The 14,250-nt window shown below is 43.9% G+C and overlaps 1 protein-coding gene across 2 annotated transcripts in view; it reads right to left on the bottom strand.

Annotated features, from left to right (window-relative positions):
* The window catches only part of GPATCH8 (G-patch domain containing 8), an 88,613-nt gene that overhangs the window by 66,509 nt on the left and 7,854 nt on the right, over nucleotides 1-14,250 (bottom strand). The window contains exons 2-4 of one of the 2 annotated variants that reach the window (XM_032957334.2): nucleotides 13,783-13,811; nucleotides 13,114-13,181; nucleotides 10,286-10,372 (exon numbers count right to left, since the gene is read on the bottom strand). In XM_032957334.2, the coding sequence (XP_032813225.2) occupies nucleotides 10,286-10,372; nucleotides 13,114-13,140 (114 nt within the window). In that variant the 5' untranslated portion in view covers nucleotides 13,141-13,181; nucleotides 13,783-13,811. The remainder of the gene's footprint in view (nucleotides 1-10,285; nucleotides 10,373-13,113; nucleotides 13,182-13,782; nucleotides 13,812-14,250) is intronic. The other variant, XM_032957326.2, reaches the window with a different exon arrangement.

Below are 14,250 nucleotides of genomic sequence, written 5' to 3' on the forward strand. Positions count from 1 at the left end.
CGGTTACGACGCACGCAGTGATGATACGAGTGACCAACGTAGAAGAAAAAGGTTTGCACATAGAAGAAGACCTGATGATGCGGGCAGTCATGAGAAGGAGACTGACACTATTTCGACACAAGAAAATTTCCAAATGTGTCGTTTCGGAAAAATGGAAGGAACAGGAGAGAGAGAAAGAACTAACAGAGAATCGCTTGACGACGACATAAGAGAGCTTTTGGCATAAAGCAGAGGAAAGTGAAAACAAATGACGAAATGTGCAGTGGACACTTACGAGCTATCTGGATGGCGATGATGACGAATAACTAGGGCGGTCGCCGGATTCAAACCGTGAAACTCTGCGACAAGCGGCGAGCATCCTACCAATGGGCTGCGTCACCGCCCTATAAATATACTGTGGAATAAAATGAAACCACTTGGAACCAACAAAAGCAAAATCACGTTGATGAATTAAGCCGTCCGCTTGCAGCATGGCGAAAGTGAGTACCCGAATCACTAAATACACAGGACGACGACTCCTAATTCTTACCCGGCCACGCTTACATTTATCAGCTGCACAATTAAGAATGGGCGACTTCGACACTCCTTCACGAAGACCCTGATGAGATGTGCAAGATTAACTAGAATGGAAAGACATGTATCCTGTTCTGCTGCTCGGCTATCAGATTTACAGCTGTGATGCTCCGCTAGTTATTTCTTTACCGTCAGCCGTGCTGAAGGAAATTTGTTATGGATCCCTTGGAGGTCCGATGGCTATAGATTTGTTTAAGGGAGAATGATCTACAATCGTCAGTGCATGCAAGCAGAACCAATTGTCGACGCACAATTTTTTTCTCTTCTTCTTCTTCACAAGGGGACCGGCAGACAAAATGTAAAATGAAGCATCCAATGGAATCCGGGCCAAGTGGCATTCTGTAATGCTAATTAGGAATTTAGTGAGAATGTCACAAATCCAGAAAATACCGGGAAGGTGCCTCGAAGATCAGGATTCTATACTCTGATCTCTCACGGTAATGCTTAACGCGTGCGTGCGCACACACACACGCACATGCATAGAACTACAACACGAAATGTTACATTGCCATGCAAAACAAGGTTTTCATACACACACACTAATAGAAAGATTCCCAGTGTAGTAGCCTTTAACAGACTGTTTTTTGTTGTCCTTCCCAGGCACCTCCGATTAGCACGGTTGGCTACGTACGGTGGGAAAGAAGTTCAACATACATACATGGGGCAAGGCCTGGTCGCGAGCACCTACTAATATCGGCAAGGCGGGTGACAGGGTGGTGCAGGTTGAACAACGAGCGGCCACCCTTTGTCGCCCCAGTGCTATTGTTTACACATTACGTCAGGTGTTCATTTGAGGCTGCCTCAACCTAGGACCGGTTCACGTATTTGTCACCGATGTTGGCCATGAGCGGAAATCGAACACAGGTTGCGCAGCGAGCTAGCCACTACACTCGGGCTCCACCCTGTCGTACACAGACGCACGCACGCCTGCACCTGCGACGGTAAACGGAGTCAACACAATGGGGACGTAAACCAACACGGCTACAAGTGAACGTTTCACTTTTCATTTATCAACTATAAGCAGACTCTGCCAAGCCTTGCGCACGGTGCACACGCAACGTCTGTGGGAGAAAGCGCATTGTGTTGTACGTATGCACGGATGTTGAGCTTCTTTCGCGCCGTACGAAGCCAGCCGCACGAATCGGAGGTGTTGTCAGCGGCGTGATGACGGACATGGCGGTGCGCGCGTACAGCAGGAGCACACTTTGGGCTCCAATTCCACGTGTTTCCCGGACGCTGTAAGCTGCACCCTCAGGAGAGCTCCACACCAGTGGTTCATGGGCTACTCGCAGATTAAAATGGCAGCCCGCAGCCAGAAATTAATTATGTTTTTGAATAATTGCCATTTCAAACCATCTGCAAGAATGTTCATAACTTGAGAATGATATGGAACACTACTGAATAAGCCCACCCGCCAAAAGTTGAGGCATTTAACATCATTCATCCATTAAGGATTAATCTACGTTGAAAAGTATTTTTTTATACTGCAGGCAAAATACTATATTACCATAATGTTTTAAATACATTTAACAAAAACATTTAGAAAATAACAGGTGCAATGATTCACTGGTTGATTCATGAAGATCGGTTAACATCAAGAAACACGCACCACATCGCACAAGTCAAAGTTGTATTATGTAAAATAATTGTTTTACATGACTCCTGCAGCCAATAGTGGCCGCCACGTTACCACAATTTAAGACGAAAACAAACGTGATTCTTGAACCTAACAGCCATCCTGAATTGCGAAAATTAATCGAATTGCTGGGGGTGCCGGTGGTGATAAGTTAAAAAAATATATATTTAATTTATAAACAATAGAAAAACGCATGATGGAACAGACACGGGCCGGGTTTGATCGCACGCCCGAGTACTCCCCTCCCACACACCCGTCTGTGCCCCCTAAGCCTCTCCCTCCCGCCCTCGACGACCTTCATTGCCCCTCCAAGTGCCACCAGCAAGCCGCAAGCTGCCTCCCGGGCAGCCTGTGCTGCTGGCTGTGTTCTTGCGGCAGCGACAACAAAAACAACAGAAAGCCTGCTGCTTCAGTGTACACTGTCGACTGCAGCTCACCATCGCTGCGCTGAAACATCAGACCGGAACTCAGCGGAGATTACTCTTAATTTACACAAACTATCATTGTCAACAACTGGTTTAGTCAATTATCAGCTTGGGAGAACACAATCCGCTTTATTTCTTAAAGCAGTCCCTGCTAAATGTCGGGTTCCAGTAGGTAAATATGTGAAACATTAACCACGTTCTAGCCACTGTTGGTTGAAGATTTCCCTACGCTATCACCATCCCTGGCGGTCTTGAGATATCACAATCCTTCACTCCTACACAAGAGCTCATTTCATCGCTCCATCTCCACAATCGTCATGCTCTCGGGTGCAATCCTTCCACTGGCTGACACTCAATCACCGGTGACTTTTCGGTAAAAAAAACATCTTTAAATTGGTGAAGGTACAGCCCTGCAATTGCTTGCTCATGCCACTGCTGATGGAAGGGCCTCCATGAGAGTAATTGGTCACACATTCCACGTGGAGCAGACATGTTGGAACAGGTGGAACGACCCACACTACGACGAGACACGTGACCTGCGGTGTGGTTTACCCGTGAACACTGGTCAGCGGTTTTAATGAAATTCGCTTCTCGTTTCAACTGCCACACCGGAAAATGGAATCAAAGCGGTGACCTCTGAATTTAAAAATAAACTAAAAAGTTTCTTAATTTCAAGCCTGCATTGTTGCAGTTTCTATCATGGGCAGAAGACTGGCACGCACACACACACACGCACGCCCGCCTGCACGCACGATGCTCCCTTGAGTCCACGTCTTTCAGAACACCCGGTTCCGAGGCACAAGATGGCAAGTTTAGAAACCACGGTCGACTGCTTACGAAGTGACATTCCTTCCATGCAAAGCAGGTCTACAAGCACAAACCAGCGAAGAATGTGGGTAAAACTATACCTGTGAGATATGGCACTAAGCTTGTTACAATAATTCAGTCAAGGGAACATTGCTTATTAAATGAGAAACTGTAGTGTCTGGCATGTACCCAGATAGTCCTTTTGAAATGGCAGTGGTGAGGATTAAAAAATGAAACGCACAGTGGTGGCAGTGTATAAAAGAATGTTTGGTATGTTCACACTCGGTCCGTGAATGCTGTTTACATAGCAAACCACCATTCGTAGGTGCAAGCTCAACGCTTTGTTTGTGCAGATCACAGAATATAGAAAAACTTGTTGTAAATTGTATTTGCTACAGATACGGGAAGCACGCGCTCATTAGCGTTCAATTCTGCATTGGTCACATAAACATGCGAGTTAAAAACGCATCCTGGCCATCCTCAGCAGAGCTGCCATGACGATGAAAGGGCCATAAAATAGACACTTATAGGTCTTTCTGTTAAGTCACAGCCAGCCTTGCGCCTAATGGCTAGCGAGCAAAGACTTTAATGAAATGTCAGTGGGAAAGACTTTAATCAACGTTGGTAATCCAAAGATGGGCATATGGGCGACGGAGCTTCTCAGAAGAATTGGCATATTTGCTCCGGAAATGTTTTGAGGTGTGTCCCATTCGCAAGATCAAAATGCAGTGAAACGCGGAAGACAGGAATTAACAGGAAAATGTTAAACTGCCAACAAGCGAAACATAAAACTAGAAATCAACGCTCGGGGACTGGGGGATTTTAAGTAGTTCTCGAGGCAGGATGAATTTTCTAAGCATTATTCTTTTGGCACACCTATTTCCCCACTGTCAAGAATGATGAACACTATCTTTAAACACAAGAAACGCAGCGTAATATATGTTTTTCGCTGCTTGTTTGAAGGCACCGGGAAGGCGGCGGCTACATTCTACAGCCCCTTCACGAAATACATTTGGCGGCGAAGGTTTTAAATGAACACAGCTGACACGAGGGCTCACTTGGCAGCCCCAGGAGAGCAGCGTATAATATATTATGTTTCAAATAAATGAAGTGCTCACAATCATCACGGTAATTCAAGGGAGCAGCACAGCAGTAATCAGTCATTTTCAAAGACGGGTAATAATAATTGGGCTACACACCAGATTGGGTTCCGTCGCGATGCCACACGCGCAATGTGACGGCATCGCAAATTAAAAACTCGTGTACCGAAGTCGGAGCAGTGGAATGATGTCGGAAATGATAATTAGGTAAACCAAAAACTACATTTCTCAAACAAAGCACATTCCCGCCTCGTTCTAACCCAAAGCAATAACGGCGATTCCTATTTTCACAGATTATATGCACAGCCATGTTTTTATGCTCTTTAAAGTAATGCAATATAGTCGAGGTTTGTTTATTTTTCCTACCAATACAACGCGACTGCCCAATGCCTGATAATTAATTCTATATATACACAAAGACTTTAGCTTGCGTGCAGTACTACAACGGTAATTCACTTAGACATGTGCTCCCTATGCTTCTTACAAATTATGCACTAAGCTTTGCACCCTAATGTTATTTTTAAAGTTTCCTTGTTTGGAGGGTACATCGTGTATGACCGACCTGTTAGTCCCTGGGTCAAAGCTAATCTAACACCGTCAATTGGACGGAGCGCATATATACGCAATCCTGATGCACTGCAGCTGATAATTTAATTATGAGGTTAAATGTGGGTTGCCTGTAGTCATTAGTTACCTGGACTTTTCAGTCACTTGCTTTTAGGATGTCAGGCTTATTCTATTTTTTTTTATTAATGGTTTAATTATAAAGGCAAAGCCAAACTAAATAATTAATTTCAAAAATGAATGTCAACGATTACACGGTGGGATGTCTTTAAATCAAACAGCGTTTGAAAACAGTGACAAATTCAAACCGTTAAATATGAATCATTGAAGCAACAGATATAGGGCAGGGACAATAATGACACGGAAAACACATGGATAAATTTAATTAAGAAGCCAAGAATTTTGAGAAATTTGAGACTCGGTAAGCAGCTCATGTTTACATAGCAGTAATTCAATCATCAGAAGTGGCAAACGGTGACATACGAAGTGGCATCCTGAGCAACTGCAAGATCGAAAATCAACTGTGAAGAAAGCCTTCAAAATCCTTGCATTTTGTGGAACGCAAATCAACGGCCGATACATCACACTGATGACTTTCGCCATCGATCACAGGGCACACCACTTAGTGCAATAATTCAGAGCGAGCAACTCTGGTGCTGGACGTTGGAACATATCTCCAGAAAATCACACGGAGGAGTTCTCAAGGTCGCGTGAAGTCAGAAAACCAGAAAAGGTACACGCGAGAGTAAGCAGATTGTGGTTCGAGATTGCAGGCTCTTGTGACAACGTATTCTGATAAGGTTATGAATGACCTTGTAGGGAGCGGAACCCAAATAACAACAAGTGGCGAAACGTTTCCAGAGTCATGTCTCTGGTCACGTGGAGGTTCGAGCAAAGACAACGGTGGAACAATGCAGTTAACAACCGAAATGATGATGGTGATAAGGGAACACAACGTAGAACAATGGGTACAGGACACGTCAAGCCATAGTCCAGTCACGTGCTTGTGGTTCAGCGTGACACTGTAATATCGTTTCATTTCAATGAATGTTTGAGAGTCTGTACGCTCATATTTTAATCAAAATGTTACATGTAAAAGGAAAACTGGCCATGTGGCTGAGTGGTAAGAGATCGCTTCACAACTGAAGGCTGCAAGTTCACCTTGATTAGGGGTTGAATCCGCCCATCATACCTCTGGGGTCAATCAATTACATACCACTCGTGAAAAGTCAACAGAGGTGGTCCTAAGTATAGACTCCCCCCCACCATATGAATGCGGAATTTTCACAACTGGCTCAGGGCTGTAATCAGGAGATGACCACTGCCTCAATGCCCATTTGAGCAGAAACTCACGGACGTGTTAGACTGGATTTGAATCTTGCAAGTGTATTTTTAGCAGTCAGCACCACAACGTGACAAAAATGAGACCTAGGGCAATTTGAAACGCTGCGATTTCAACTGCTGAATGTACATTTTTATTTATATAAACAGCAGGCTGCCACACCTGCGTCATCGCAACAATCACAAGGTGTAACCATCCACAAGCTGCAGAGGCTATTTACATATTGTAAAAAAATACATAAACTATTACCACGCAACAAATTAAATCTATAGCTAACTACATCATGGGGAACTTAATATTGAGACAAGATGAAGAAAATCAATCATTTCATTCGAGACCGAGAAGCAATTGCCACATCCAATTTCTGCATTTCAGCAAATCGGTTTGGTGGCTGCACGCTCGCTCCACTGCCCCCCCGGCATCATAAACACACTCGACGCAGAGGCCTCCTCTCGATTTCACTTGCCACTCCACTGGCATTATGCACGTTGTTGAGTACAGCACTGCCCACTGTTGACTATCTATGGTGGCAAGGGTGCTCTTTTTCCAGGGCATCCACACACGTTTCAGATCCCCCAGTGTCTTTGGGGTCCGTACATCAGTGGCCTTGCAATGCTGTGATATATATTCATAAATTGAGAAGCACCTTTATAATTCTAAGTCGATTTCTAAAGTGACATGAATAATTGAAGATCTGGAAGTCCCACGGACGCTGGGTTTTCAGCAACGAGAGGCATTTACTGTAAATTTCACTTAGATTAATGTTTGACGAAGGCATGACGTATGATTATTAAGCTACACTTAAGACGTACAATAGATCTTGCAGATCAATGTAAATTGAGCTCACAGTCTGCTGTCTCATACAATACCGGCTCATTCTCCATTAACAAATTACAGGAGTTTTCCTGCAGATAAAACTTTTATATTTACACTTATGAGTGTTGGGTACAAATTTATAACGTAAAGCCATGTAATGAACGCTGATACGCGTAGTGGCGTGGAGCAGCGACACGATGGTTAGCACACCACACCATGGACCTGGTAACTGGAGTTCAATTCCCAGCCACTACTACCATCAGTGGCGAGTGACCTCTGAACTGGACCCTGCCCCTCAAACCAATTCACCAACCAGCAAAGACCGGTGTGGTCAAATACGGTGTAATACGGTGTATAACTCTTGAGCGACACGGCATGAGGAGGCCTTCATCCAGCAATGGATTGATAAAAATGGCGTGAAGAATTCATTTGTTTTTAGTGTACATAATGAGCGTCCATATCGGCGCACCAATGAACCAATTACAATGTTGGCAGGGCTTTTGCGGAATGACGTTCTGCCACGCACGGAATGCCGACCTGCACTGGTCCCAAAGATCAAAGCGTCGCTTCCCACACGTGAATCATCCGTCACGCGTCACTCGCACGTTTGGAGCCTGTTCAAGGGACTCAAATAAAGACAGCAGGAGTCCAGGGGTGATAGAGGACTCTCGCCGGCCGCTGTATTCGTGCATTTTTCATTTTGTGGCAGCTATTTGTACTTTTCTCATGACAGCACTCCAGCACAGGAGCGCACAAGTAATGGACCATTTTTAAATGCTCGTGCTTTTAACTCATCACTTTGATAATAAAAAAGGGTACTGTTATTGGATAGAGTGATACGTGTGCCAGAGTTGAGGATGGAACATAAAGGTACCGAAAATGGAAACGGGGGTGCCAAAGGTTTTTAACACTCTCCACTTGAATTCATCTTTTAATCGCGACGCATGACAATTTAACGTAAAATACATAAATGTGACAGCTGTAGCATGCTCCCAAAGGACGATTATGTAATTAAGTCATTTGCACTGGCTGCATAATATAGGTCACATAACGCCTTTTCAAACATCTGTGGTGAGCAAAAAATATTAAATCAAACTTCACGATACTACGCTCTATACCAAGACAATATATTTGGCATAAGTTCCCTCAAAACAACGCTGCCCTTTGCAATGCCATGAGGGCAAGCATACTGCAATCAACGCTGCAGTTTTTTTTCCTAAAGTGTATTTACATTCCCTACATGAAGAAGAAACACTGCTTCTGAAATAAACTGCCAAAGTCATACATACATTTCATCTTTAATGAATAAACCCCCGCTCCTATGTTTGACTGATCCCCTATTTTTCACGCGACTGAAATGAGAAATCTTTGAGGCAATCAAGCTGTGGACAGCCAAGGTGGCTCGCTAAGCGGCGAAAAGAGCATAGACGTTTGTGGCGCTCTGCTCATGTCCCGTGATCCGGCCTCGGCCGCGCCTCGTTCGGCGCCACGCCCGACGTTTCGCTCTCCGCGTATCCTTGGAGCTTCTCCGGGAAGCGAAACGTCCCGAAGCTCGTGCCGAACGACACGCGCTCGCAGCTGCAGGAATACATTGGTAGTGCTGCGCAGCGGACGACGGCTCGAGTTGAAACCCAAGGTCTAATTTGCAAGCACCACGCCGCTCGCGTGCCACCCAATGTAGACAATTCGCACACGCGCATCTCATATTAGAGAAGCTGTCCGTTGGATTAATGCAATAATCAGGAGAACTTCATTGAGGCACCACACATTAAAACCACCCACTGAGCGAGCGTGGCATTTTAACTGCCACCATCTCCCTTGTTATTGTGCTTCTCTCTCTCCCTCTCCGCTGTGTTTACTCCTGCATCCTTTTGGCAGGCCGTGGCGGTGGGGGTGATACTTACCGCGTTGGAAAGAATGTCCTGATCCAACCATTACGGAGTTTTGCGGGGCAGCAGATGGTGTGATGTACGAGGCACTTTAAGTGCACGTCGAAAATAAATTAAAAAAGGGATGAATTATCACTTACCTGCATCATTGTCCAACAGATTACCCATTGAAAAATATTGTAAATTACAATCAGTGTATAATACTGAAAAGATATATAGGGCATTCTTTCATCCATTTATCATTTTCGTCACTTTAAATGAAATCATATACGAGCCAATATTTTATAAATGTACAATTATGGGTTATTTTAGCACTTGCCAAAAACAACAAATGTGTTTTATGGCATTTCCTGCAATTTTATAGCTCTCCTGATTGGCCATAGATAATTAGCCGATGGAACAGTTACCATCAATCGGGCAAACTGGCTTAAGACAGGCTAAATGGGTTCTGGGCTTTAATAGAACATAATAAACTGTGGCAAACCTAAACATTACACTTTAACTTCGCATGCTATTTGGCACATCTCTTGAGATGCAACGCTCGACGACGTTCCATTGCGCTCCACAAACGTAACACATGGTGGGTAACGGACGAAAGTGAACTGAAAGCAAAGCGCAGCAACGTCACGCCGTGCTGCACGGGCAATCGTGCCCACTGGATACGAGCGGGTGAGTGAGGATGCATCCAAGAGGTGGTGATGAGTGAAGGTGTGCACATCACCGTAGGTGAAAGAGATGAAAAGCCTCCTAGTTTGAGAGATACCCAAGATCCTGCATTGCATACATTTTACCAGTGTTTTTACAGAGGCTGTGCTGAAGAAACTTCCGTAGAGGTTCCACCGCGTTGACTAGGAAATAAACTGCAGCGCAAAGAGCGTGGGGGGTACAGCTCTCCGGTGCTTTTTGGGTTGTATCGTGCGTTGGTTGGGGTGTCCGACGTTTCGCTCCGCATGGTGGGAGCTTCTTCAGGAACGTAATGGAGCTCTCCCTCGAGCCGCTCCATTCAGTACAACCCGAAAACACATCAGAGAGCTGCACATGCACGACCGCGAACATCCTACAGAGTAGTGGCATGGGGTTTCGTTTAAAACGCAAAGGAGCAAGTGCTTAGCGATGCGTCACTGCCGCCATACCTTGTACTTCTGTCTCAGTTCGTCGGTGTCTTCCTTTTCGATCTCCATCACCCGACGCCGCTCCGTGACCTCCTCAGCAAAATCCATCTGCACAGACGTGGCAAGGAGTTACCCACAATTGCAGGGGCACGATCTCATATCTGCAACCGTACTATTCGTTGCGCAAGGATGACCCACGATCTCAGGTGGATGACGACTATGACCACGTGGACTGATGAGCTGGCACAACAGCTGACAAAGACTGCCAAGGACGGGCATGAGAGCAGCGTTGACAGCCAGGGCATCAGTGGAGATTCCACAATCATTGCTGCTAATAGTCCGTGGTCCAGAGCAAAAATCGGTACCACTTGAGGTACGTTAGTCGTGCAAATATATGTATACGGCAAATAAGAGTGAATTGTACAACAACTCAAGGGATTTCAAATCGTTATCACTGAAATCAATGTTATTGGCCATATAAGCAACATGGAAGGACTAAAGTCATGCCAAGTCCAGTGGTACAGACAAGTGAAATATCTGATCTGGATTCATGGACTACCAGGGATAGATGACAATGTTGTTTTTGTTAGATCAGTTATAGTTTGTAAATGTGAAGCACGTTGTGTTAATCGACTGATGGATGACAGACTTTCTTACGTATCTTGAATCTTCCAAACAGCCTTTAACGATTTTGAAATGTATTATTTGAATATTACAATATTATCGTTGTGCTTTGGCTATCTGTTGATTTTAAGTTTCTGAGAAATCAATCTTGTCCAATGTTCATTTTTACATGAAGCTACAGTGCTTTTTCATCATTTATCTCATTATTTTAGCCGATGACACACGTAACCATATTCAGCTGGCAATCCTCTACTGGATGGGGGTTATTTGACAGTACTGGCCAGTGCAGCATAGACATGGGAGCACAGTGCAGTACAACAATTGATACTGCTGCACTACCCTTTACCGTTTATGATGTAGACTTACAGAAACCAATAGCACTCATTTTACGTACGGTATAATGACCCCGCATGCAAGCACTATCCAGCCTCAGCCCTCTGTACCATCAACTCTAATTGGAATAAAAGGCTTGCGTAAATAAATAAATGTGCTGCGGCTTCTTTTCCTGGGACTGCTCAAACAACCCACAAGATCGGGTCGCTGCTCATGACCTCTTGCATTAACTGCCAACCTCGGCTGACCCCTGACCTCACGAGGAAACCACCTTCACGTCGATTACACTCCTTTACACGCCAGTTCAATTTCATCAAAACGCCGCACTTTTTTCCACTTCACTAAAATACACAATTTATTTTGGTAAAAAAACAAAAACCTCTGAAAAATGTATAATACGCACGAATGAATGCCCTCTGCCCGACTTCCCCTCCGCAGCAGTATTTTCATCAGAAATGAGCGCTTGTGCCCGTGCACATCTGAACCAATGTCAATCGTTATCATACCCATCAGCCACGCTCTCTGCACTGCTAGATCAAGGCATATTTACGAGTTGACGACATCCCTCATGCCCTCGTGATGGAAGCACCCATTTGGGTCCTGCACACGACCTCCATATCTCATTGCTCCGTCTCCACGGTGACCATTCCCTTCGGGGATGTTCTCTCCTTCGGCTGCCGCTCCGTCACCAGCCTTGACCACCGCCCATCACTCCTCTGCTATTGGGGTGGTTTCTCAAGTCCAGCTGCTTTACCGAACAGGCAATATGATGTCTATAATTTGCGTTTGCTCGCTGACCGATGTGCTCCTCTTTCTGTCGCAGTGTAAACTGAAATGTATTCCCCCTCACGCTTATCCGGGTACTTTTCGGCTCTTTGTTCCACTTTCGTTTTAAGTTTTCATGTTTATGATCCACGTCAATGGAGGTAATATATATGCTGCTTAAACGCATTATTCCTTAGGCACACGGACATATGGCTTATATTTACCATTACATAACGTTTACATTCCACTGTGTGCTCACTGCTATAATGTTTTAACTGTTAAATGCTTTCACAAAAACCATTAACAGCAGGCGGTGTAAAATTTCACTAGGATTTCAAGGGAACACAATTACTAAACAGTCGGTTCACGGCTCTGGATTGCACTTTGAGAATTGGATTTTCAAGGGAACACGTTAAACTTGTTTGCAAATGTGAGACAAATGATTAGGCGGATTTCCAAAAGTTTCAAGATAATGTAAAAAAAAAACACTTTACATTGTAAATGTACATAGTCCAGCACTAGGTACTTACGGTTTGGCGAAAATGAACACAAATAATTTGACTTTAATGATATTTTCTCAATGTAAAATAAAAGTTTAACTCGGCTTGTTCAGAATGAACGGTTTTCAACACTCCCGCCGCACTAGAATGCTCAGTAATGATTTGGTAATTTTAACAGCAAGAGCTGATAGTGAAAGAGCACCCATTACACCAAGGTGATGTCTAATTACAGCTCCTCCACATTAGCATTGGCCATCCTAACGTGATTGTCCAATCGATATTATTATGACCATGATGAATATTGTTTTGTTGTTGCATTCCCTTACCCGCCCCCCCCTTTACACTACAGGCAGTTAAATGGGTTACACATGTTTATAAATGATTGATAGTTTTAGAAAGCAATGATCAGCACACAACCACCGCAATGTAATTCACCAGAATATATGTTCCGCAATCTATTAAGTAGTTGAAATCATTTTAACAAAAAAGAATGTTTAATGGAACAATTTATGTTTAGCAGATGTGAAGGCCAACCTGTTTATGATTGGGTGGCACAATGTTTCACACCCGTGACACATTATATTTGTTACACAACGCAACCAGATTGGCGACAAATCCAATTCTCACCTCCATCTCCAGCCGGCCCATGCCCATGTAGTCATTCTTGATGATAATCGGGATCGGGTCTCTCCTTCCTGTAAAAGTTAAACGTTGAGAATGTAGGAAAACTAAACGGTGTAAAACGTGTTAGTCATCCAGCTGTATTGTTTAATGATAACCCAAAGCAAACAAAAGTTTGTCTTTTTCTCAAAGTGTTGTGGTATTTTCACAAATTGACAACAAGTCTCCTGCATGCCCTTGGCCCCGACAATATGAAAAGCAAAGTCAGAGCATTAGTCTAGTAAACTCCTTTTGAAAAGACAATCTGACAGAGTAAATATTTGACAGCTTTTGTGAAAAAGACAAACATTAGTGGACAAAATCAAAAATGTAATGCTTTTGAAACGAAACATCAGAGTACGGAAAACATTAGATCCCAAGCCCCGAAGCAATTACCTGCTTTTAAATAGCATTTTAGATCACGGGATCTAAACAAGTCAGCTTTCAATTAGAAATTACTTTCTATAAAAGCACACACTCACACACACACATACGGTAGCATTGGACTCATGGAAGGAAAAATGGGAGACACAAATTTATAGTAATTTGTGCTTAACGAACGATAGTGTCCACTATGTTTGTGGCCATGATATGTGCAAAAAAATATATTTTGGGCAGCAAAACGATCAAATTTACCATCAACCAACACTTCCAGGCTCACTCTGCTGCAAAAAGAATGAAAGCACTAGTTAGAATGAACTAACCGTGGCAGTCTTACATAAAAACAAAAAGAAAGCCAATGGTGACGTTAGGTGATCGGGTAATATTCCAAGGATGCAACATCGACTGGTGGAGACACTGCCAAAGCATTATATGAATGGTAGCCCGTCTGTGAACGTCCTTACCAAATGAAACGGCCACAAAAATGCAAACACATAAGAGTTGTTCCGTTGGTTCAGCTCTTGCAAATGAACTTCTCCTTTACGTACGTACGCTGGACTACTACGGTTAAGTGTTTTTTTGTTTCAGACAATTGATAACAAAGCGTGAGTGAACATTGCCCCCTGCTGGCTGAGGAGACAAAGGCTCACCTGTTGTCAAAACTACAATATTGATGAATAAACATCAAACACTTTTCCTTGGAGGCAGCCGGTTAGGAATTGG

The sequence above is a fragment of the Petromyzon marinus genome, chromosome 19 (genome assembly GCF_048934315.1).
Source record: "Petromyzon marinus isolate PM22_M1 ecotype Great Lakes invasive population chromosome 19, UKy_Petmar_22M1.pri1.0, whole genome shotgun sequence".
In the NCBI taxonomy this organism is placed as follows: domain Eukaryota; kingdom Metazoa; phylum Chordata; class Hyperoartia; order Petromyzontiformes; family Petromyzontidae; genus Petromyzon; species Petromyzon marinus.